Genomic DNA, 25,201 nt, shown 5'->3' on the forward strand with positions numbered 1-25,201 from the left:
TGGATGTAGATGAAGGATAAAAAGCAGAGCATTCCTCCCCCCACCAAAAAAAAATTAATTTTCTCTGATATTTCAAATCAGTGTCCATTGGCTGAAGCTCGGTCTTCTAGTGTCGTCTGCTGCACACCTTGTCGCTTATCGAAGCGATCCCACTCCGCTTACGAAGGAAGAAATACAAATACGACGAGCGCAACTTCTGAGAATATGAGGATTTTGACCAAAGTGTTGTCTGTAAGAAGATAGACCGTCTGGGGATCTGAAAGTGAGGCACGAATTAACAGAAATAACAACCGATGACGTCTCACCACATCCTGGACCATCATGCACCGCTCCTGGCGTAGCTGCTTCACCACCTCGAAAATGTGCACCTCACCTGCGTATCTCAGGTGCTGCTGGACAATGTCGAGGCCGATGTAAACCCCGGTTCTGCCCGCGCCATTGCTAAAGAGGAATTGAATAGTTTGACAAGAAAGTATTAATGAGATGGATATGACAAAAGCGAGCACACACACCACCACCACCACCACCACCACCACCACCACCACCACTGTTTCTCTCGTTCACTTATTACTGTCTCTCTAGACTCTCTCCTACAGTTGTTCACACAGGACTAACACACTGTGACTGACCTGCAGTGGACAAGGACAGGGGGCGGAGGATGTTGAGGAGCTCGCGCCCTCGTCAGCCGCCAGAAGTTGACCAGTGACGTCACAGACGGCATCCCCACCTCCGGCCACACTTGAAAGTGGTACTGCTCTACCTCCCTCTCCTGGGCTCCCTGTCACACAAATCATCTCCCGTTAATGGGCGACTGACTCCTCCTGCTGACGAGATGCAACATTTCAATGAACCAAACGCAGTGTAGTCAGTCGGCCCTCCACACCCTGTCTCCATACTCACGTCTTCCGCCTTCAGTAAGAAGGTTCTGTGCATGAAGTGAGCCCGCTTCTCCACGTGCAGTCCTGTCACAGTCACTGGACCATGAGTCTCAGAACTGTCGCGAAGGGCCAGTACTCCCAACACTGATCCTGCAAAATGCAGTTTCCGAGGGAATTGAGGGAAGGTCAAGTAGAGAAGATGATTCTAAAGGTACAGAATCACTTCGCTTGCGTTTTTACTAAAATGTAAAAAAAATACTTGTACATAAAAAATATTTGGATGTGTATGTGCGTGGTTTTATTATTTCAGCATGTGTGTGCGAGCGCATCTTGTGAGTATCTAAGAAAAAAAAAAGAAAAATGAATGAGCAAATGACGAAGGAAGTAAACGGTTAATAACGGTAACACGGTTCATGTCTCTGCTTGTAAAATTCTCTCTCTCTCACTCTCTCTCACTCACACACACACCTGTCCTCCTTCTGATATGTTGGCCAGCATAACGATCTGAGTTATCTGCTCTTGCCACACCATCCGCCAGAAGTCGCTAACGGTGTTGTCACGTGGTCCTTGTAATCACAAAGTGTTTCAATAAACATTCAAAATAAACTGCTGCTGAAAGCAAGTATTTACACTATTTCTAAACATTTCACATCAAGAGTGTCTGTATTAATTTCGTCATCATAAGAAACAGGAATGCAGTCCGTTAGCCTCCAGTGATCGTTGTTGTTGTTGTTGTTTACACTATCACCACTAACGCTCGCACTCTCCCGACATCTAAGCCCCTGGTCAGGTAAATGAAAGGCTAGTTGACTTTAATGACACTCGTCCCATTTATTTCATCTTTCGTCTGCTTCTTCTACTCATGCCCGACAATGTTGCCGACAGGATCGTTGCAGGTTTATCTTGAAAAAACACGAAAAGCTCACCTTGAGTTGCAATGTAGGTATTTCGATCTTGATATCCCTGCAAGAAACATAAGTATTTAATATAAAAATTGCTAAGACTAATGATGTGCCAGTTTCTTTTTATTTTATGTTTCATTTTATGTTTTATGATCATTTTTATTTCAGTCTGTGTCTGGAGATTTTCTCTCTGGATGTCAATGATTTCTTCATGATGTGTGTTGCGAAAACAGTTATACCTGAATATAACTTGCATTGATGTAGTCTGTTGCCTCCACAGCCACGTACCCGTCCTTGAGAACGATTCGATTGTAGTCGTCTGCGAAAGTCATATCGTCAGAGTTATCTTTCCTTGGCGGGGGTATTTTTTTTTCCCAAAATCAAATGTTTAAAAATAGGATGTTGTTTGTCAGACACTTAGTGGGAGACAGTCACTCCTTCTTTACTCTTTGTTCATTAATTTTGTTGTTTGTTTGGTTTTCTTTTGCTTTTACTTATTTTTTACACAGCTTTCTCGAGAACCTAATACTACACAGTCTGCAATCTCTCAGGGACAATAATACCATAGGTCATAGGTCATAGGAGACAGTGCTACAAAGCTGCTGCTACGACTGCTGTCGCTGCAATCATCACTAACTACTGGTGTTACTATATGTAGCAATCTGTTTATAAATCCTTAAACTCACATGGCACAACTGAGGCCACCCTGTTCTTGTTACAGTTGAGCGGACTTTTGCCGGCTTCGTGTTCATGCAGAAATCCTTTTGGAAGTTCCTGCAACACGCACGTAAATTAGTCACATACATACAAATATCTATGCATACATACACAGGAAAATGCATCTTATGAATTTCATCTTACACACAAAAAGAAACAAAGAAAGGAAGGAACACTAACGGTATACTTATCAGGCAGTTCGCCGGAAGCCAGCGAGTCTATCAAGCTGAGTACTGCGTTGTCCGTCTGCGCATTGCCGTCCTTGAGCGTGGCGTAGATGCTGTCATCGTTGTCGTAGATAACCATGTAGTCGCCGTTTTCGTCGCCGCTGACGCTGCCTGCCTTGCTGGCCTGTTCGTCCATGGCGAAGTTGGTGTAGCCGTTCTTCTGTCCAAACTTGTTGGGAACCCTCAGGAACGCTGGCCTCACCTCCGCCTTCTTCTTGGCTTCTGCCGACCAGGTCGCATTTTCAGAAAGGGGTGCATAGAAGGTCAAAGGTTACAGCTCATAGAAAGAATGGATCAGCTTTACAGCTACTACACATATCTGCCTTAATATCTCGTCACTTGTTTTGTTTTGTTTTGTTTTGTTTTGTTTTGTTTTGTTTTGTTTTGTTTTGTTTTGTGTTTATTTGATTTGTTCTCAACAAATTCCGCCTCATCGTCTTATTCAGATTTATCAATATGTTCGATGATTAACCTGGACAGGTGACATGTTGGTGACGTCACTGTAGCTGTGTACTACGTACTAACCCTTTTTGATGACGTAGACACTTTGAGACTCGGAGTCGCGGCGAGTGGTGGACCTCTCCTGCAACTCCTGGACGTCCAGTTTGTGGCCAAGCTTTTTCCTGTCGAAACGTTTAGAAGATGCATGTCATCCTGCTGTCATCGTATTTAGATACATGAGGTCATAGTTCACACAGCATGAAGCAGAGATAACGATACCCCAGGGGTAGTTATAATATGTTTATGTGCAAACAGGCGCGGAGCTAAGAGGTCGCTTGTCATTGCGTGGTCCTAGTCGTGTGCACGGTCCCAGATGTCGCTCCTGAAGCTTTTGTTATTTAAGGAAGGTGAGAAACCCTGGGTGCGCATGTACCTCTAATTTGTAAGTACGGACTAAGGGCGAAAACTTTTTGTTGACGACTTTTTGTGAAATAGGAAATATATCTGTTCAAACATGACCACACTTCGCACAGTTTGCACTGGTTAACGACAAAAAAAAAAAACTTTCACTTCCTGTAAAACTCCAAGGAACAAGCTTTCACAAAAACAGATTTTTTAACCTCACAAAATTGAAAATAATGTATTAGTCATCTTGTGGACTACCCGCTCAAAAGGGAATATTTTTCTTCATAACAATGGTTTATAAATACACACCAGCAGGAAATTATTATTATTTCTCTTCAATCTGCAAGAAAATCTTCCTCCTTTCGCTGACAATTTCAGTGTGACAAGGTATAGCGAGTCTATAGTCTATAAAAAAAAAATTTGTAACCCACCGTTGGTGCGTGGGAATAAACATAAATACTTGCTCACCTCATTACAAGGCAGAGAATTATAACGATAACTATCATCAACACTCCTCCTCCCACTGCCGCCCCTATAACCGGGTACAGGGGGAATTCAGCCTTGTTTGCTGCTTCTCCTTCTCTTCTTTCTTCCGTTCGGTTTTCTGTGGTTAAAGGGGTGGGCGCGAAGTTTGTAGTGATTTCTGGTTCTTTGTTGGAGATTTCGGTAGTTGTCGGTACACTCGTTTCCAAAGTCAGGTTTGTTGATGCTGAGGATGTGGTTGATTGGGTGGTCGTCGTTGTTGGTGGAATGGTTGTCACTGTCGTAGTTGAGTTGTTGTAGTTACTGGTAGACATGAATACGCAAGAACGCATGCAAACACAAACATGTAAGTATATACATCAACTGCATGCATCCACCATACAGTGTGGTATTGAGAAGCAAAACTTTACTAATTACTGGTAACAAAAAAGTAACAAGTTTTATTCTAGATTTATCGCGAACGGACATCAAGATGGCGTAAAGATGCAGTCCACCATGAGTACATAATGCCGCTATTTTCCGAGATAAATTTCTCCCCTTTCAAAAAATTATATCACTTCATTTTGAATATATGTACCCTACATTTGCCAACCTTTATCCAATTTTTTAAGCTAACAAAAGTACTTTTTTCTTTCAACTCACTCTCTGGACACGAGGCGTTCCAGCCGTTACAGGTGGCGTTGCTCGGACAAGCACGCAGCTCATGTCACAGTTATCTCCATAGAAACCGGACTTACACACTGATAACAAATATGTATCTAGCGGTGTTGTGTGATACAGCAATATAACAAGAATCAAATGAGTGTAAGAACTCTATATATTACTTGGATGTCATAGCACGAAATGCGAGAGAGTTGTATAGTATGTTACTAACGTAGAGCACAAATACGTCACCTGCACTCTGACTGGCAGATTGAAAAAATTCATCTACTCTCATTAAAAAAAATTGTTATGTGTGCACAAATTTAATCACGTAGATAGAAAGGAAGGCAAGCAAATGTAGAAAAGTAGACAGAAAAGCATAACAAGAAGGTAGATATATGGAGACTAGAAGGCATCTAGGTGTAAGGTAGACAAAAGTAAGGTCAAGTGTAGATAGGTTGTTGGCAGGTGTTAAGTAGACAAAGTGTAAGGAATACGTGAGTAGACAAAAAGACTGGTAAATGTCGATGGACTTGAAGTAAGTAGGTGTATGTGGACAAAACGACAGGTGTAGGTACAGAAAAATAGACGAGAAGACAGACAGGTGTATGTAGACAAGAAGTAAAGCAGGTATGGGTACACAAGACGACTATTAAATATAGGGAACAATTGGTAGGTATGTACGTAGACAAGAAGACAGGCAGGAGTATGTAAACAAGAAATAATACAGGTGTGGGTAGACCAGAAGAGAGGCAGGTGTATATTTCATTATAGTTTTAGACTCCTATAACAGACATTTAGCAAAGTGAAAACATTTATTATAAATGATATTCCAGAAAAACACACCCCAGACTTGAACTTCGCAGAGTTCCAGCAGCTTCATGTACACCATGTTCTGGTCAAGCACGTTATTATTCTTCGTCAGCTTGACGATCTGCCGCTGAGCTGTGACGTGCATCTGATGTTTGTGGGGTTCGTGGTGAGCGCCACCTTGGTGACAGTCCCGAACTCGTAACACAGCACTCCATCCACCCGCACTTCAACTCCTGACATACGCTCCTGCAGGTCTGTAACAACAAGTCATGGGTATTGGTATCAGTAGTAGTAGTAGACACTTCTACAGCAATCTACCCTTCATCCCTCTGCCCTGGTATTTCTCTGTCCATTTCTCAGTCTGTCCATCCCTACCAGTAAGTCCTGTCGCGACTTAGAAAGGTTAAAGTTCACACACGTCACTGACCGGCCCTCATGTAGATGGTGATGGAGTTGACGGCATACACCTGCCCCAAGTCTACCTGCCAGGTGGCGTTGACGTCAAACTGTGACGTGCTGATGCAGTTCGGGTGGCTGGGGTACATGTTGATGGGGGCGAAGATGGAGCTGGTGTTGCCGTTGACAGCCAGGCAGGCCGGACCTGATGTCTCCAGCGATGTTGAGCTTGACGAGCTGTTGTAGTAAGAACTCATGTTGGCCATCTTTCCCACGGCACGTTCTCTGGCGAATGAATCATTTTAAAATGGCTTCCATGTGTAGGATTTTAACTTTATGTGTAGGGGTGTGCCTGTAGTGCATGTGTATGTGTGTAGTAAAGCGTGTGTGAATGTAAGACGAGGGCTGTGAGGTACCTGCAGATGTTAGCCTTCAACAAACGACAATACACCTGAGGAGAAAATCAACATTAGCTTTTTTTCTGTGTCCAAGTAGCAGCACTCGTTATTTTGTGAGGCCCCACGTGATTGGGTTTAGCGAAACCTTCTCGGAAGTTTGAAAGAGAATCGTTCCCCATGTTATGTCAGTGAAGTGGCCTGTCTATTCATCTTCACATAGACAACACATCTCAGAAGGTTTAAAACTGTGTTTGTAACCTGGTGGTCGAATCTGTCACAACTTTGACAGTTGAAAGGCTCAGCTGCTGTTGTTCAAACAACGAAGAGTAAAAAAGATATGGGGCAGGAGAAGAGAAAGTTTATTAAATTCATAATGAAGAAAAGAAGAAGAAAGAAAGAAAATGAAGAAACAAGAAGAAAAGGAAGGAGAAAGAAAAGGAGACCAACAGGAATTATATCAGTATGACGATTAGCAACAACAGCAACAAGAAAAGACAACTCTGATTTTACATTAACGCTTATCTGATGTAAATAATAGATAATGATATTTGTATTACCTTTGTTGCAGCTTCCATCTGGCACACAGTAGTTGCCGAAGATACAGCCTCCAATACAAGAACAGGTTTGTCCTTAATAAGTCAAATACAAAAACAAAGTATTCAGTTGGACAATAATTTTTACCAGACTCCAGACAAATTTGTTTCATCTACTACAATCTAAGTATATAAAACAATCTTCATTTAAATGTACAATTATCAAAAGTCATCGACCTTTGTCAGTTTTTTCGCTAAGGACTTGATAATATAAGATGGAATTATTTGGGTTAATGTGTCCTTAATAACTGCTCAAATGTTCGCCATTCCTGCAGTTATTGTGAGTTCTTATGTCTTACTAATTGAATAATGAAGAAATAATTGCGCTTTTTCCTTAGTCACAATGTTAATATCTTTAAAAAAAAAGTAACCAGTATTCAAGCTCTAACTCCCAGGCTACGAGGACTTGTCGGAAAATTCGTAGAGTCGTGGTGGACCAGAAAACCTCTTGAAATTGTTGAAATCTCTAAGAGGCTACTATTCTCACATTTTCTTTATTCTTCCAGTCTTCGGGAACTCAATACACCATTCTTACTTTCAGTCATAAAATGAAAACCCACCTGCCCACCCATCCCAATCATTTAAGACCATCGGATGTCGAGAAGCAGGCTGTTGGCTGAAATTATAGTCGAGAAGTGTTTGGGGTTCACATGTTGACAAAATTCACTGAAGATTGTGGAGAACACGAGTGTACATCGAGCAAAGCTAGAGTACTTGAGAAAGATTCACAAAATAACAAAACCTATTCTTAATATTTTATCTTCTAGACGAACTTTCTGACCAACACTTGTAGTCATACCGCCTTTGTACCAACATTTTGACAATCTTAGCTTGAAGTCCGGAGACACAATGGCATCTGTATTCAATCTGTAGGACATACTTATCTAACTACGTCCATGTTGGATTTGAACTGTGTTGAGGTGAGGACGCAAAAACTTCAGCAAAAACGACCTTAAGTCTGAGTAAATATCTCCGTATTACTCATATCGCAGCTTCCAAATTGTTGTTTCGGTTAGTCAGCAGACTTGATTTTTCTTCCTTGAAACTAATTCATTTCCTTGCTGTGGTATGACTTTCTCTCTGTCCAGTCCCTGACCACTTTGAGTCTCTTGAACATTTCCTCGATATTCCTTTCCATACATTATATTTTCTACCATTTGATATATTTATATTCTAAATATTTTTATTTCGTTAGCAAGAAAATAAATCAGGTCGACAAACCGACAAGTCTCATTCCACTTTGTTAATCTGTGCGTCTATTCAAGTATCTATCTAGCCAATGTTTGTTTCCTCTGTCTGTCTATCTCACTGACTGGTTTACTTCCTGCTGTTTTTATTCTCTATGTATCTATTTTTCTAAGCACATTTCTTCCTATCAGTTTATCCTTAATTTATCTTAATGTTTCCGCTTTCTGCTTACATGTCTTCAAGAGGCTTAAATTTTTATTGAGTTATTATTTTAATTTTATTTTGTTTGTTATTTATTATAATTGTTACAGATATAATGTCCATTAATAAACTAGGCTGAGAATAAATCACAAATACGAATTACAACAACAAATAAAACTGCTGTTTTGTTGACTGTGTTGACTGGGTCTGAGAAATGTTAGAAGAGCCTTTCACGGTGACTCATCAAAGGTAAGTGCAGACCGCCATCTTGTCTTACCTTGTCTTGCTTTTACAGAAATTACTTATTTAGAAAAGGACCGCCGCTCCTCGTCTAGCAGAGTATTAAAGACATTTTGTACGATTTGAACTCTTTATTGTTGTCTCAAATCACGATGTTCGAAGTAAAGTTTGTAAAAGGAATGTTTTTGCGACATACAAACGTGTGTTACCTGGATGTTTGAGATTTACTTATATGAAAGCGACTAGTAAGATTTATAAATTTTCTGATTCTACCACTCTTTTAGTAGTTTTATCCCGGGTTCTCGATTGTGAACAGCGCAAAGAAACATTTATTTCGTGGGGAATAGACTCTCGATAATCTAGGTATAATAATTATTATTCACACCCGTTTTGACCCACCCATAAAATGTTTCTCAGTGACTAACATCCACTCACCGTTAGCTTCCAAGAATACCATGCATCCATAGATGTAGGCGATGATATAAAACCGTCCTGAGAATATTATTCACGTTTGACTTCATCAGGGTGCAAAAGGTAATTCGCATCCACCCGGTCTTCGTCAATGAGGCCAGTGCCACCCCGTTCACCAGCCACTCCACACAGACCAGCCTGGAAAGGTGATATGTCGGGTTGTGTAGTGGGCGACACTTGGCTGGAGAAGCTCACCTAATGATAACTTGCCGCCTGGCTGCCAGCTGACGTGTCATTAGGTTTCAGTATCGAGGATCTGTTATTAGCGGGCACGAGAGAATGTGTCGTGCATGTGCATGTGACAGATGACTGCATAAACAGGAAGATTGTACATGTGTTGTGTGTGTGTGGATAGGGGTGTGTACGGGTGTGCGCCGCGCGAGTGGTGGATGCCAACGTGTTAGCGCCAGTATGTGGGTACGGAGGATACTGTCTGGGTACGGAGGATACTGTGTCTGGGAATGGAGGATACTATGTGAAAGTGTGCGTGAGCTCGCCTGGTGGTGGTGGGAGAGGGGTCACAGCCGACCCCGATTTCTAGTAAACTTGTTCAGATGGAAGCTGCTGCCAAGTTTACCCAGCAAACCTTTACGAGAGCTTCGCCAAAAAATTTGATCACATAGTTAAACAGAAGGTTTTGTTGTTCAAGGGTGTGTTTGTGTATAAACTGCACTACTTTATCTCTCTCTATCACACAGAGAGAGAGAGAAGAGAACTGAAAGACACACACATACATTTTGGAGGGCTGTGAACCGCTCTTCAACACGTTAATAACAATAACCAACGAGCAGCTCCAGGTATTTACCTTACCTGTATGTGTGTTGATGGGCCGCAAGTTCCAAGCAAATTTCCACCATTACCTGACAGATGAAGTGCCGCTGAAAGCCCCGAGTCGGTTAATCTCAGTTCAAACTCTTTCGTTCAGCGTTTGACCCTGTCACTCAAAGCCTCAATGACCTGCGATGAGGTGAACACAATTTCCTTTCAGAGGTCGGCGAGTCTTCGCTGGCTACAGCCTGGCGGTGCATTGAGTCCCCACACAAAGCCTGCACTCAATCCACGCTGGTCGCCGACACTCCGGGTGGATTCCTCCCTCCTAGATTTGTAGTTTCCTCCCCTTGCGAAATCTCGCCACAACAACTTGTTGCTACTTACTTCAGTCTCCAGTTGCTTGTTCCATACGCGAACGCGCGCACACACACACAAACACAAGATTACATATACAAGAATAAAATATTAGAGAACAGATTTACCTGAAACAAAAATAAACAGATTTTGGCTGATGTATTCGGGTGCATGCCAGTATGGGGTAAGGACTGTAACTGTCGATATTGGCAATGATATTAAAATATTTAAGCTTTTGAAGATATTTGTGTAGTCGCTGTTAGAGAGATAAATATATACTTCCAAACTTTCTTTGGGTGTAGCTTTGCTTTTTGACAGTATCACAGCACAAATAATCAGCAAAAGAAGAAACAGTGGAGCCTCACATTACTAAAGCATGACTCCCATGCCCCTACCACCACCACCACCACCACAGTCACCACCACTACACTTACACAAGATTTCAGGTGAGGGACATGCTCCAGCCCGGTAATTACTGTCACGGAGACTAAAGGGATCCTCTTGGATAAACATAGTTCTGCAGAAAGACATGCCCCAGGACAACTAAACACATTCCAACATGTCACGAACGCAACTTACAAAGTATTCTCATCTACAGAAGGATATACACGATGGCGGGCCTCCCCTCGTCTGTCGTTTTGGGTTCTGCAAGAGATAAAGACCTCGACCCTGATGTACCTGATGTTGTGACGTGGGACAGACCCGTGATACTTGTAGCAGTGTTGTTGTTGTTGTTGTTGTTGTTGTTGTTGTTGTTGTTACGTGTGCTGGACGTGACATGGCGAGGAGCACGTTACCGCGCGACAAGCGGCAAGAATTTCATGTGAATCTCGGGTGGAAAGGATGTCAAGCCCCGCTATAACTTTTCGGAACATTTGTTGATTTAACATTTTTTCAGTGTCGTCAGGCTAACTTTGTGTTATTTCATGCAGGGTGCTCGCTACATCTCTGTTCCTGTCTATCTCTCCTCCCCACACTCTATCAATCTGTCTTTCTGTCTTCTCTCTCATTCATACCAGCATCTTGTTGTCTCCAGTTTTTAACACTAATCCTTTCTCATCCAAAACCACACTTCGCTTTTATGAAAGGTGTAAGTTCGGACCCACGTAAGCACGTAACCGAACAAGTAAGTTGTAGATAGAGTGTGAGAGCGTGGGGTGAGGGATGCTTTGACAGTTGCTAGCGAAATACGCATGTCAGTACCCGGATGTGATTCCGAGGGAATGGAGCACCTAACCCTTACATCTTTCAGAATAGTGGGTGGGGCAAATAAGCCTTATATCTACCGACTTATGTGATTTGGTATTGACAGGTCCGTTAGTTCGCCACACTATAGTAACTGAGGGACTACGCGGATTATAGCTGCTTTGGAAGGATCAGTAAGGTGATCTCAGGTAACTAAAGGATGCTAAAGGCAGGTCCTAACTACGATGTGGGGTGGGATGTCTGTGTGTGACGTAGATATGCTTGAGCCTGGGTGCGAGTTTGAAGGACGATGCCAGGTCCTGAACCCGCCCATTCACCATTGTACCAGAGTCAGCGCCTCGTCCTCCCGCTCTGGGAGGATACAAGTTGCAGAGAGAGAGAGACTGTGTCGATGCTGAAAAATAATCAAGTCTCTGCTGTGTCTGTGTGTGTGTGTGACGTCAGCTTCTTCAGAGCATCCAGAGGTCCCTCCATCCAGCAAAGGACAATTTTGTGTCAAAGTAAGTGGTGTATGAATGCCTGTTAGTTAGCGATGGATAGTGTTCACACGAGTTTTTTCGATTAGCGGTCGGAAGGATGTCAACGTTACGTCATTAACAGTCTCAAGCTTACACACCTTTAGACACTTTTATTTCGTGATGTACATCATTTGCGCGTAAATACAAAAGCGATTCACTTAAAAAAAAATTCACCATTTAGAAACTTCGCTATGTTGCTCAGTTGAGAAGTACTGTGGTGGTTTGGAGGTAGATGATGATAGCTCTCATCGGTCAACAGTAGTGTACACGCATCGCCTTTACAAACATGGCGGCGTGCATGACGTAACACTTTGAGACTGTAACTAGCGATGAGTGGTGTACTTAACGACGATCCTCTGTCCATCTCACGTGATTGTTCTCGTGAATTTGCAACATTTTCTCCGGTTCTTTCTTTTATTTCGATTTTTCTTTTCTTAACGGTAACACTCTTTAATATAGAGCGAATATTATCTGTCTCTTTAAAAAATGGCTGCCTCAAGATTATTTTATATCCGCAGATAGAACCATCGCGAATCTGTCTAGAAATAAAGCCCAGTCTACTGCGAAATTAGTTTTGCACGTAAAAATAAAAATGTATAAGCCAGCAGCCGGAAAGCTATCCAGAGAATAAAAAGCATTGCGATATCAAAATCGAGGTCGTCTTCGCTGAAACCCAGATGGTCAATGATGTCCTGGCCGGTGCGGAACATGCAGGTGTTTATGTGGAGGGTGACGTTTCCGTAACGATAGCCTGGCTCGTCGCATTGGATGTGTTCCACATCCTTCCACTGGTTGACGGTCACCAGCTCATTGCCGTAATGGAACCAGGACAAGTATTTAATCCAGATTAAGTACCAGCGGATCGAGTCAGAGTTCAGAAAGAAGCCGCCCATCATCATGGCTGGAGTCATTAGGGGCGGGGCCAAGGCCACGGCGACGCCCTCATCAGCGCAAACGGTAGCGACGATGTGCCCAAAGGCGACGGCTACGTTGCCGGCAAGGATGAAGTAGATGACGGCAAGAAAGAAGGTGCCGACGTCGTCTTCCAGGCCGATCATCCAGTAGGCGATGCTGACCACTAGAGCTGGAACCATTATAAGCATGGGCAGCTCGGCGAGGCTCTTGGACAGGTAGTAGACGTCGCAGCGGTACAGATTGCTGCCGTGGTCGCGCAGGAAGAGGGGGATCTCTGGAGGGAAGGTGTGCAGCACACTGAAGAGGTTGTTGAAGGAGACAACAAGAAGCAATGAGAAGGTGGCGCCGCCGATGTTCATGACGCCCTTCTGGTCGTACTTCAGGTCCAGGAAGATGAGGCCGATGACGAACGAGACGAGCAGGCCAGTGACGATGCGCACGCGAACCACCCACACCTCCCGACTAAGTGAGATCCAGCTGCGCCATAACACCACCCCCAGCTGCTTGATCCAGCCCGCCTGGTACTTTCTGGAGCGAGAAAACAGCTTGCTGCGTAGTTCATCGCTCGTCGTCAGGTTCTGGTCCAATGGCTTGCGCATCAGAGCTGCCTCTGGGGTCTTCTCGTAGGCGTCGCAGATCACCGCCACGCGCCTGCGGGAGGATTGTTCTTCCTCTGGTGCGATAGCCAGCGTGAGGATGAAGAAGTCAGCCGGGTTGTAGTTGGACGGACAGACATGGCCCAAAGTGTTGAAGAACTCCATGGCCCGCACAGACGTCCCCATGAAAGCTACTCGCCCTCCTGCCATAAGCAGCACCTGTTGCCAAAGAAAAATAAAATATCAGCAGGACGAAACCAGTAAACCAAAGGTGACAGCTTTCCTCTTTCCACCCTCCGAGCCACATGGTAAAAATACAAAATAGTTGTTCGTAGTCATATTTGATGTTGAAGCAAAAAGTGACGTATGACTTGAGGGACAGACTGAAAGAGTTCTGAAAGATGTTACCCACAATAGATACAAATTTACTAGTGGTGCTATAGTTTTCTTTATTTCAACGTATCTTACAGGACAATTTTTACTTCCTCGTTTAAGTTATCATAGGTACCTGGGTTTTTTTTCATGATGATGATGATGAGGATGAGGATGAGGATGATGATGATGATGATGATGATACCTTGTCAAACAAGGCAAAGACCTCTGACGATGGCTGGTGGATGGTGCAGATGACTATGTGATGCAGAAAGACCAGACGCTGCATGGTGCGCACGATGGTCCTGGCCATGAAGCTGTCCAGGCCGGAGGTGGGCTCGTCACAGAACATGATGGGAGGGTTGGTCAGCATCTCGCAGGCGAAGGACAGCCGCTTGGCCTCTCCTCCGGAAATACTCTTATTGGACCCAGGCACACCCACATATGCGTTCATGCAATTAAGGAGCCCCATCTCCAACAGCACTTCGTCCACTTTTTCGGATAGCTCTTGCGCGGTCAAGCGCTGGTCCAACCTCAGGTAAGCCTGAAAGTGACGAAGGAATAGGGGAGAAAGGAAAACCACATGCAGCGTGTTTGCCGCTGCCATGTCCTCCTACCCATTCCTTTTATCCATGTGTAAAGCAGAAGGCATTTCACGCAAGAAAGCAAGAAAGAAAGCAAGAAGAAAGAAAGAAAGAAAGAAAGAATAATGCGTCAGCTACAAAAGAAAGCTTAATGAATATTGGTTCTTACCTATACAGTATTTGTTTTTATGGTTTTCAGATTATATGGATAATCTAACAAACTGCATGCACAGAGCAAAGTAACAACCTATAAAAGCAGCCATTAAAAGCATTAAAAAGACATTTTAGCGAAATGCTTGTCTCCTGGGGCCCTTGTAACCGTACATATTGTTTACAATGACCGCCATATCAAACTTTTCCAGCCTTTGTTGTATTTTGAAAGCTTCTAGTCCATGTGAGAAGACCCTTGGCTGCATACTTTTCATGTAGCTGAGCAACTGCGGGAGGTCGAAAAAAAAAAAAAAAGCTCACCCTGAACATCAGAGTTTCGCGAACAGTCAAGGTCCCGATGAACAGGTCGTCCTGCTGGACATAGGCTGAGATGTTGCGGATTTCATTGGTGACAGCGAAGCCGTTGACCCTGACCTCACCCCTCATGGTGTAGTTTTTGAGGTTGCGCATGGCCAGGACGTTCATCAGCGTGGACTTTCCGGCACCGCTGGCCCCCATGACGGCCAGCATCGTGCCCCCCTTAACGATCCCGTTGACCCCGAACACGATCTGCTTCATGCCCGGCGGGCACCTGTTGGCGGAGTCCGCGATGTTGCTGTTCGTCACGTCACCGGGCTCGACGGCCGAACTCTTCCAACCTCGGCCTCCATGTGCAGATGCCCAGTCTGATGCCGGCGCCATCTTCTGTGCGCTGTTCTGCGGCGAGAGACTGTTCTGCGTTCTGTTCCCTGTTTGGGGCGCGTCCTCCGAGTTGATGCTACCTGTCTCGTTAGTGGGGCGAGGAAATGGAGTTTTTCCGCTCGAGTAAGCAGGCTCTTCCCTAGGCTGTTCGTTGACGTTGCCGACATCGGATTGTGGTTTCTTTTCTGTCTTGTCGGCTTTCTTCACGCAGCAGCGGGACAGATAACTTTCCGTGTTAGGTTCCTTGACGAATATTTCCAGGTCCTTCCATGTCAACGTCACGGGAATGTTGACATCCAGAGCGGACATTCTGCTGCTTTGCCTCGGCATATTCCTGCTCAACTGCGCATTCTCTTCCTCATTTAACATTTCAGAACTCCGATTATCGTCGCTCTGAAGAGCGCTGTTGCTCCCATCAACCGCCTGGGAAGCCATCTCCTTTTTCTTCATGGCAAGACCTTCAGGCAGTGATGAATGAACCACCACTAGAGGAGAATGAAGGTTGAAGCAAGATCAACATGGAGGGTGAGAGCGCGACGGCTGGTGACGATCATTTAAACACACTTTTACGTAAAGAAATTGTCTGACGTCATAAACTCGCAATATCAGTTTTTGCGTCATCAGCATCACGGAGTCTAAAGTATTGACCCTCAGCGAGAGGTCACCCGTGTCAGAGGTCACCCACTGTGTTAGCTAACCAAACTACAAATGGAAGCCTGGGTACAATGCACCACAAGAGTTGTATCGGGAAAAGGGTGGAAGGGCGTGAATCTCGCACCAACATGTACCCAACTCATGACAAATGAATCTCAACGTATTGTGGTCACCTCAAGAATTTTTTCTTTTTTTTTCCATACTTCAGCATAGGCTTTCGTCATCGCCATCGTCATCGTCGTCGTCGTCGTCGCTGTCAAAGACAAGTTCCAGAACTTTAGACATAGTGTTGAACTTTTATTTACATCACGTCTTGCCTGTTTTCCCCCTTGAGGCTGCGTTGTTGCCTTTCCGTATATATGTTGGGTGTCTCTGTGGGCACACTATTTATTTTATGTACACCTTATATTTCTGTGTGTTTACCTTCAGTAAGCGCATTGAATCGCCGTTATATGCTTCTTATCATTATTATTATTATTATTATTATTATTATTATTATTATTATAGAGCACTTTACACTACTTCAGTATTTCTTGACACTGTGTGTGTATGATTTATGTATTGATCACACCAACATGAAAACCATGGTGCAAACTTCGGAATGACGATAAAAGTAAATGGGAGACAATCCGTGTTCTTGCCATTCAACACAGTGCTCTCCCTTTAACAATATTTTTGCCTTCATATCTGTCAATTAAATATTTAACAACACCCTACCGCTTGGTGCAAACCAACATCTACCAATAACCGTTGCATTTAAGCATTGCTTCTATCATCATCGACTAAGACTGATGCAGCTCATCCATCCTGACGTTCGAGGTGCAAACAGATATTTGCTCTCGCCTCAAAAGTTGTTTGTCTCACTCTTTATATCGTTCTATAGATTCACACTTTCACACTGCATTCTTGTTTGGTTTCATTCACTTGTTCACTTCTTACAGGACTTGTTCTTTACGACTTACATCAAAGAGGGTCTCGTCCGAGTCATCGAAGCTCAGTTCAACGAAGGTCTACTGGATACCCCAGTACTGTTCCTATTGTAGCTACTGCGGGTGTATCAATGGTGATCACCGAGACAGTGGTAGGCATCACGTGTAACGTCACGTAGAAAAATTAATTCATACATTGTAATAAACATACTCTTACTCTTGGCTTCTAGAAAATTTTCTTAAAACATTCTCTCGCCATCCGCTCCCTCAATCACTTTTTTTCTGCAAGCGCGACCAAGTCACGAGGACGGAAGAAAAAGCAAACGTCAAATATTGGCACCAAACATTCTAACCGCTCTCCAGAGGGCGCTGACTATGGACACCGAGGCATCACCTCGCCACCAGCTTGACAGTCCACCCCGAGCCTCACTAAGCCCGGGTGGGCCTACGTGTGCTCGGTGACTCACAGCAAAGGGAGATCATCGGCGCACTTAGTAACGGTTTGTCGGTCGGCACTTCAAAACAGCACACACGGCACGACTAACGGATGGGTGGGTAGCGGTACTGTCTGCGTTCCGACTTAGAAAACTATCCTTCCAGTTCACAGACAGGTGTGTGATGAGTAGGCTGTGGATTTTGCTGGGTTTTGTGTTGTTTCTTTCATTACCTGCCCTTTTCACCTACCCTCCATTCTCATTCATCCGTCACTTTCTTTTTACGGACATTTCCTTGGTGAATTTTTCCAGTAGAGCTGCCTGTGTAACGAATCGAAACCTCCGGGCGTATTGCGCATGCTTTTTTACAAAACATTACGGATGTTTATTTATCAAAAACCAGATCTTGCTTTTGCAATGGTGAAGTTTCGCTTCGTGCGCATGCGCAGCGTTTAGATACGCCCGGAGGTTTCGCCTGCACTTGACGAGAGGGTCAGAAGTACGGACATGCTCGTTAAAACTCAGCTGTCGTTGAATGATATCTTCAGATCTCATCTCTTTCTTCTATTCCTATTTTCTTCACTTCCGTCTCCTCTTGGTCTTCACTTCTTTGATCACAGGGTTAAACAAGCTTGAAAGAGCTTTGCAGACAGAGGCATCTCTCTGGCCAAATGAAAAATGTTTCCTTTTGAACCTCTGTTCTCAGCCCTGTCCACGCCCTCACCCTCGTCAGCAGGATCAGGACGTTGATAAAACTCGTTGTAGCTCTTCACCGGCACGCGTCGCGGCACAGAAGAGACGAACGCACGCCGCTCAGGTTGCCACGACATCAGACATCAGACCACCGAGATCTGAACTTGAATCTTCTCGCTCAACTTTGACCTCTGCACTGATTCGTCTCCTCATCTCAGCTAACGAGGCCGGCACCGTCGCTAACCGGACCCTTGAGACGACTTGAAAGGGATGCGAGTGAATGGAATCAGTGAAAGGGAGGTAAGCACTGTCACAAGAGTTAGTTGCCCGTGTCCTGTTCAAAGAGCCAGACTGGAGAGACGGGTGGGGAGAGGGTACAGGACGGGTAGCTGGCTGTGGTCTAGCGCTCCGTGTGCTTACTGAGTCTCACATTAACAAACACTCGCCATGTCTCCACAAACATGCCACTCTAAGCAAACGTGTCACGTGAGTACAATTATCTCACAGCTAACACGTGTCACCGATACATCAAGCTGTTAGAAATAAGCAAATACATGGACGTGGAACTGTGTGACATCGTGGTCGATGTTGATGGTGCCTTATCAGGGGACATAAATGCGGTTAAAGGGGTCAAGCATCCACCACAATCGCGTCCTGGACACGATGAACCACTTATGTCTATAGCTCCTGCTAGTAAGCCAGGGGGACACCATCTCTTTTGACGAACAGCAAACAACGTTCCTACCGGCAAACGAGGTTCAAATATCAAACATAATTACAGCCAATTTAACCAAAGTGCCGCAAATATACAGACATCTGTTGAGTGTGTCAGGTGTGACCGAACAGGTGTCATGCGTTATTGAACACGTGTCACCTGTAACCCGGCACGTGTCAGGGTCAAGCACGAACAGCCGACGACGTTGGACCATTGGTCTAAATACAAAGGGAGACATTAATCCATCATCTACTTTCCCTCCTTCCCCTTTTCGGACCTCTTCCCGTACTTATCCCTCCCCCGTCAACCTCCGAAGGTCCTTTGATGTACATACCTCTAGTGCCAGTCACTCTCACCTGCGCACGCCGTGTTTCAGGCTGTTGAGAAAACAAAACAAAAGACATAAATCAACTGGGAACAATGATAATGTCACGAGCCTGCCTCTCCACCACCTGTGGATAACTCCTGGCCCACCTTGCAGACCGATAACAGACGACACGTCGCCGATGACTGGAGCCGCGATGAGGGCGACATTCCGGATGAGACCAAACGTTGTCATCCTGCAGGTCCGAGCTCCGGACGTCGGGGTTGAAGTTGATGCATCAGGGGATCCGGGGTAGGTCAAGCTCTACCCGTTAGAATATTGTTAATATTTGGGGCTGTCCATCATCCCACCCCGGGATGGGGCCTGCTTGGTCTTTTGCACGTGACACCTCTACACGCCTTCCACCCAGCTGTTGCCCAGTGAACCACTTCTAAACTAAGTTGCTTGTCTCGTGCTCTGCTAACTAAAACTCTATATCGTCAAGGGAAGTCGTCATCATTGAAAGGGTTAATCCAACAGAGGTCACTCCAGTGGACACGTGACAAGAGAAGTGGTGCAGCGGGTTACGATATGTGACAGTATGTAATTACGGTTTGTGTGTGTGTGTGAGAGAGAGAGTGTGAGACATCGGTAACTGTAGCACTGGTCATGACAATGTTCTGAATCAACTTGCATGTTAGAAGTAGGTCAGAGAAAGTAGGTCAGAGAAAATCCACTGGCGTCCCCTTTCTTCATCCCCCCACCTGCCCCAAACCCCGTTCATACCCTCTTCCGGTTCCTGTGCAGCCCATTGTCAAGGCGAGTATGGGGGAGTGCTTGCCCTTGGGAGGCAGCGCAGGAAGTGACGACACTTCTAACGACGACGAGGAAATGCTACACTTGTACACTGAACACGCAGAGAGCAAAAAATTCGTCTGCGACGACCGTTACAGCGATGTGTCCAAGACGTCTGCACTCAGTTGACTCCTCGCCGACCATATCTGTCTTTTCTTCCCTCGTTTTCCCTCTTCTCTCACTCAGGGAATTGTGAAGCCAGTAGTTTGACAACGACGATTTATGCAAATCAGGAGACAAATTCCGATCTCAGTCTTCATGAGTCAGTTCTTCATGCAGCCTACAAAGTATATTGACCAAAGTTGAAAGGTCACGTGACACACCTGAGATGGGTTTATGGTACCTGTGCATATATATATATGTGTGTCTGTGACTAATTAATTGCTTGTACAGATCTCTGATCGCACTGTCATGTCTCCTCATTTGTGATTGTATTCTCCTTGCTACTTCCTTTCACTTTTTGTGTGTGTTAAAACTGTTATTTAACGAGTTAAGTATAGGTTCCTAGGTAAGGTAGGTTGGTAGGTTGGTCCTAATGGTACTTCATTGTTGGATCACAAATGTTTACTGGACCATCTACTTCTAAAGACTCACTACAGCGCACCGTGCCGGTCCAGTGCGCAAAGGTCGACGTTGTTCTCAGTCGTGGCACGTCAGCACGGCGCTAGTCAGACGCCAACGGCTACATTCTCCTCAACCTCCTCCCCCTGTCCACCTCTTCCACCCACCCACCCCTACACACAGCAAGGCGTCGGGTCTCGTAAAGCTGTCAGTTGCCTAATGACCTACCCTCTACAACCCCTACCACTACCACCACACCACCAGCACCACACCACCACCACCACCACCTCACACCACCACTACCACCACCACCACCACCACCACCACCACCACCACCACCCCACCCTCAGTCCAGCCCTGAAGGGAAAAGCACCACTGGTACTGATGCAATACATTTTTCAATTTAAAAAAAAAAAACTTGTTTCAATCAAGTGTGACCGCGATCACCACAAACAGCCTCCAGGCTCTTTTTTTTTTCTTTTTTTTTTTTTTTTTTTTTTTTGAGGGGAAAGGTCGTTGGGTGGGATGGAGGGTCACTACGGTACCCCACTGTCTTATTAGCCATCATGTCACGATTTTAGACCCTTGCTAAATGTTCGTTTTAACGACGACGATTCTTCAGATAAAATGAATCATCGTGCGCTGTTAACATCAGAAAATAATGAAGGCGACGATGACAGATCGGGATTGTAAAGTAAAACAGTTTACGAAAGGGCACGCAATCGACATCACAAATGTCATCGCATTCGTTTATAAATGTTTCTGTACCTACCTTTACTTATTTATTAAGGACGGGGGATATCATTTACATTATGAGTGCATCCTTACATATTGGAAGATTTTGTATGTATTTTGCATGTCCTTGCTTGGTAATGTACACAAATTATCCCCTCTCGTCTTTTTTTATGTCGCAACATTTTATATTGCAATAATAATAATAAAAACATTTCCCTGCCACCGGCAAACTGAATTAAATCGTAAGACCTTTGATATCATTAATTTTTCTTTTAATATTTTGATTTCATTATTTTTGTCTACCACTAAACTCTGCGTGTATCTATCTACATTTTGTTTTAATAATTCTGGTCGTTTGCTGCCATTGTTATTTATTTATCTCTCAATGTATTTGTTAATGAAGAACCCACTTAATGGAAAACTTTTCTCATGGGGCAACCTGAAGGACATAGTCGCCTCCTCTGTTCTTAAATAAAGTTGGATATTGCAAAAAAAGAGAGAAAACAAATTAGAGGCCTAACATCAAATTTGAAGATGGTAACAGACTGTAGCGAGGGCAGTGACATTAGAAGCACCCTTCTCAATCACCCCTATCCGCAAATATTTTTTTTTTATTTAAAAAAAAAACTATCTATAAATAGTTTTCTGATGCCTGCAGGGCGTATGATGAGGATTGAGAAAGAGATGAAGACGAAATCAGTTTCTCTGTCAAATGACACCCGCCACTTCCACATTAAACCTGCATGAATCATTCAGACTACAAAATAAATATAAAAAAAGAAGCAGGGAGGGGGAAGAACAGCTGCACAGCCTGTCCAATCTTTGCAGTAAAGGATGTAACACTGATACCATTCCCTCCCCGTCTCCTCCCCGTCTCCTCCGCAGGGTGTGCAAGCCAGCGATACAGCAGACCTACGTGCACAAATAAACCGCCGACCTCTAGGACGCGACGCTGACAATGACCGAGTTCACTTTTTTTCTTTCTTTCCTTCTTTTTTTCTCTCGTAAACGACAAACGGCTGCTGTTAGCTCTTTTAGTCACCGCTGACACTTGACCTTTAGGGCCGACTTATCGCGCGAGCCGCTGTAGGCGCTGCGACCGACGATGGCTCGGGTCCCGTGTTTGTGGTGTTGAGGACTTGTCTACAGCAAGACCTACTTGTTTTGTTTGACGCCCAGCTTGCACAGATTCATCTCAGGGAATGGAGTGGGCGGGAAAATTCTTTAAAAATAAAATAAAAAAAAAAATTCAATGCCCTTTTTCAGCAAAAAAAAAAATATGTCAAGAAAACACGACTTTTGGCCTCGTTTTCTGACTTACCAGCTTATTCCTGCTTTGCGGAAGTGCAAAAGTTGCGAAACTGCGCAAGTCATGAAGACAACCAATCAGAGAGACAAGCAATGAAGTGTGGACTTGCCCAGGTCAAACCTCCTTGAAATATAAAACGTGTGGGACTAGGATGGTGAAGGTGCGGAGCTGACTACTGCCCACTCGGGGCGTTTTCTCGGGGGCGGAAAAATAAGATCAGGACATGCGAGGTTCCATTCCCACTGCCTGAAGCCATGAGCATGTTATTTTATCCCTGCACTTCAGCAACTTCCCAGTTTTCACTTTGGGTGGACCTAACCGTACCCTGGCAAAACATTTCAGTTTCATTGCGGTACCAGACGACACGCTGAAGACCAAGATACCCAATATTTCTTAAAGACAAAGATACCCTAGTATATCTCTTATAGACCATGATACCCCGGTATCTCAGACCATGATATCCAATGCTCTGTACAGATCAAAATGAAAATATCTAGCTACTACCTCACATAGTTACAGGGGATGTAGCCGGTAGTCCGGTGATGACCTAACCCCCGTGTAAGATCTCGTGGAGAGTCAGATGACGAACTTGTATCAAAGGACTGCTTGGACACGATTATTTCCCGTTAACTACGAGAACGAGGCTGGTGTGCACAAAGCTTCCGGTTTAGTCACATTCATGGTTGAAGCTTGCCGAGACTAACAACGAACTTCACAAGATGCTAAGGTTGGTCTGACAGTCATTAGTCCATCTACGCATGTCCGTGGTCAGATGGAGGTTGGGCAATCGGCGCTGGCACACAGGAGGATTGTGAGAAGTCATGTGACCCTGTGATACAACGACAGAGGTTGAAACGAGGCTGCTGACGTGTTCGTGGTCTGTTGTCGGCGACAGTTTGGACGTTTGGACGCCGATGACGACTGGACGCTGAAACTTTGTTGTAGGGAAACAGCAGCCATGACATTTGTTCAACCCCGTCCAATCCAGGGTGGTACCTACATTTGCTGGCTCTCTGCCCGCTTCTGCTTGCATGTGTAGGGGGGAAATTTTGCTTACTCACCACTCCATAGCTCCCCTCCCAACATTCACCTCTCGGTTGAATATTAAATCACAATGGTAAAAATATCACTCCTCATTGAATTAGGCGACGAATCTATCTACATCATGGCTGTCTTCGTGCAGTACAAAAAGCTTGGAGGGAGGGAGGGCTGGGGGCGGGGCGTGTTGCCAGTCGTCCGTAAGAGATAAAGTCGTTGCAGTCAACACATTTATCTACACCTTGAGACCTGTCAGCGATGTCTGTGTCTACTAACTGTCGTGGCTGCAGCAGTGTCCTTCTTCTCGCTAACGTTACCGGTCGTGGAGGATTTATCCCGCATTATTGTGTTATCTCCCGTGAAACAGATTAAAGAAATGCATTTCATCTCTAGAGGGTGTTGTAAATGTTGATAAGAGACCCAGTTCATGGCAAACACTGAAGGGTCAACGTGAGGTTAGAAGAAATCAGTAGGGGGCTCTATATGCTAAAAAGAAAAACTAAACAAACAAAAACGAAAGTAAAATCCTCTTTTCTTTTTGACATACTTATATTTGTGTATGTGTGTGTGTTAAAGAGAGTATCTGTATATTTGCATATGGATATACATGTGTATGTGCGTTCACACATCCAACGATGAAGACACATTCGCATTGAAATTTTATTATTATTTATTGTTTCAGTACTGAAGAGGGACTGGACATGCAATGTGTAGTATGAAGCATCTGTGTCTAGATTCTCACACACACAACCGTCGCTACCACACCACTACCTTCCCACAATCAGGAACAGCAGCTTCCAAACTATGCCCCAACTTTATTTCTCCCTTCTAGGCTGTTCTCCTCCTGTGACAAGCTGTTACAGGAAATGAGTTCCAGTGGTCGCGTGTGTTTTGCACTTCCGTCTCTTCGTTCCACAACGAGGCTTGCCAGAAAATCCGGGGCCAACCTTTTGTAAGAGGTCTACAGATTCTGGCACTCATACCAGACTCCACTTTGCTTTTATGTGGGCCTGTGACATCACAGCCGGCAATTAGTTTGTAGATCATAAGAATTTTCTTGCTCGAGCGCTGAACAGTCTACTCCGCTACAAGAACGGTTAAAAAATAAAAAAACCAGCAGAATTTCCTTCTGACATTTTCAGTCGTGCTCATGAAAGGCAAGGACTATCCTGTTGCTCGCAAATTTGCGCTCCTTAATTAGTCTAATTACACTGATTGTATCTTCTATCATTAATTATCACGAGGACTTAGCTGACATCTCTCTGATCAAGGAACGAGACCGAAGCACACTTCAGTTCGTAACATTCTCAATTTGCTCAGAACGGCTTTTAATGAGTTTTAAATATCTGGTCCTTCAACCCCAAAGACCAAACCTGCAGCTTGTTTCACATCGTCCACATCCACCCGTATCTTAATTTTGTGTGTAGGGTTCTTCACTAGAGACTACTACCTGAGGGAGAAGGTGCATGGCCGCTGTTGTCGATAGGAAAGTGCTTCCACCTTCTGGGGATTTCGCACTGAGACGATCTGACGATCATTAATGAGTTTTTTGATGACGAGCCAGAATGTCACCGATGTTGTACCGGACACGACTTCTTGACCAACCTCCTTGGGCGACACTTTGATAATTATGGAACTAAATTATTGAAGCTGTGGGGCTAAGATGGCAAAGAGCGGGATGGTCCCAGGAGTCTGCAGGAAGGGGAGGAGCGGTTGGGCCTTGCAGGACGACAGGTGCCGCATCCAGGACTTGAGTACCTGTGCCTCGGTGTGACCGGAATCTGAACCCCACGATCTTGTGACGAAAAAGA

General features: G+C 44.6%; 2 protein-coding genes across 3 annotated transcripts; both read right to left on the minus strand.

Annotated features, from left to right (window-relative positions):
- Positions 1 to 636: 636 nt before the first annotated feature.
- Positions 637 to 5,673, minus strand: LOC112572453 (tyrosine-protein phosphatase non-receptor type 3-like). Of its 2 annotated transcripts, XR_003100993.1 has the most exons (11): positions 5,542 to 5,673; positions 4,696 to 4,793; positions 4,039 to 4,356; positions 3,250 to 3,347; positions 2,678 to 2,946; positions 2,467 to 2,554; positions 2,020 to 2,099; positions 1,805 to 1,841; positions 1,347 to 1,444; positions 901 to 1,028; positions 637 to 778 (listed from the first exon to the last, which is right to left on the minus strand). XR_003100993.1 is itself a non-coding variant. In XM_025252148.1 (10 exons), the coding sequence occupies exons 3-10, from the start codon at positions 4,074 to 4,076 to the stop codon at positions 972 to 974; spliced, it is 765 nt and encodes a 254-aa protein (XP_025107933.1). In that variant the 5' UTR covers positions 4,077 to 4,356; positions 4,696 to 4,793; positions 5,542 to 5,673; the 3' UTR covers positions 652 to 971. The 2 variants fall into 2 exon arrangements, 1 of the variants encoding a protein (XP_025107933.1); XM_025252148.1 differs by having other exon boundaries at positions 652 to 1,028.
- A 6,266-nt stretch (positions 5,674 to 11,939) lies between these two features.
- LOC112572603 (protein white-like) lies at positions 11,940 to 15,724 on the minus strand. The gene is made up of 3 exons (XM_025252351.1): positions 14,783 to 15,724; positions 13,933 to 14,271; positions 11,940 to 13,574 (listed from the first exon to the last, which is right to left on the minus strand). Exons 1-3 carry the CDS (start codon positions 15,611 to 15,613, stop codon positions 12,402 to 12,404), a joined length of 2,343 nt encoding a protein of 780 aa, XP_025108136.1. The 5' UTR covers positions 15,614 to 15,724; the 3' UTR covers positions 11,940 to 12,401.
- Positions 15,725 to 25,201: the final 9,477 nt, after the last annotated feature.

Source organism: Pomacea canaliculata, linkage group LG9, assembly GCF_003073045.1.
Source record: "Pomacea canaliculata isolate SZHN2017 linkage group LG9, ASM307304v1, whole genome shotgun sequence".
NCBI lineage: Eukaryota > Metazoa > Mollusca > Gastropoda > Architaenioglossa > Ampullariidae > Pomacea > Pomacea canaliculata.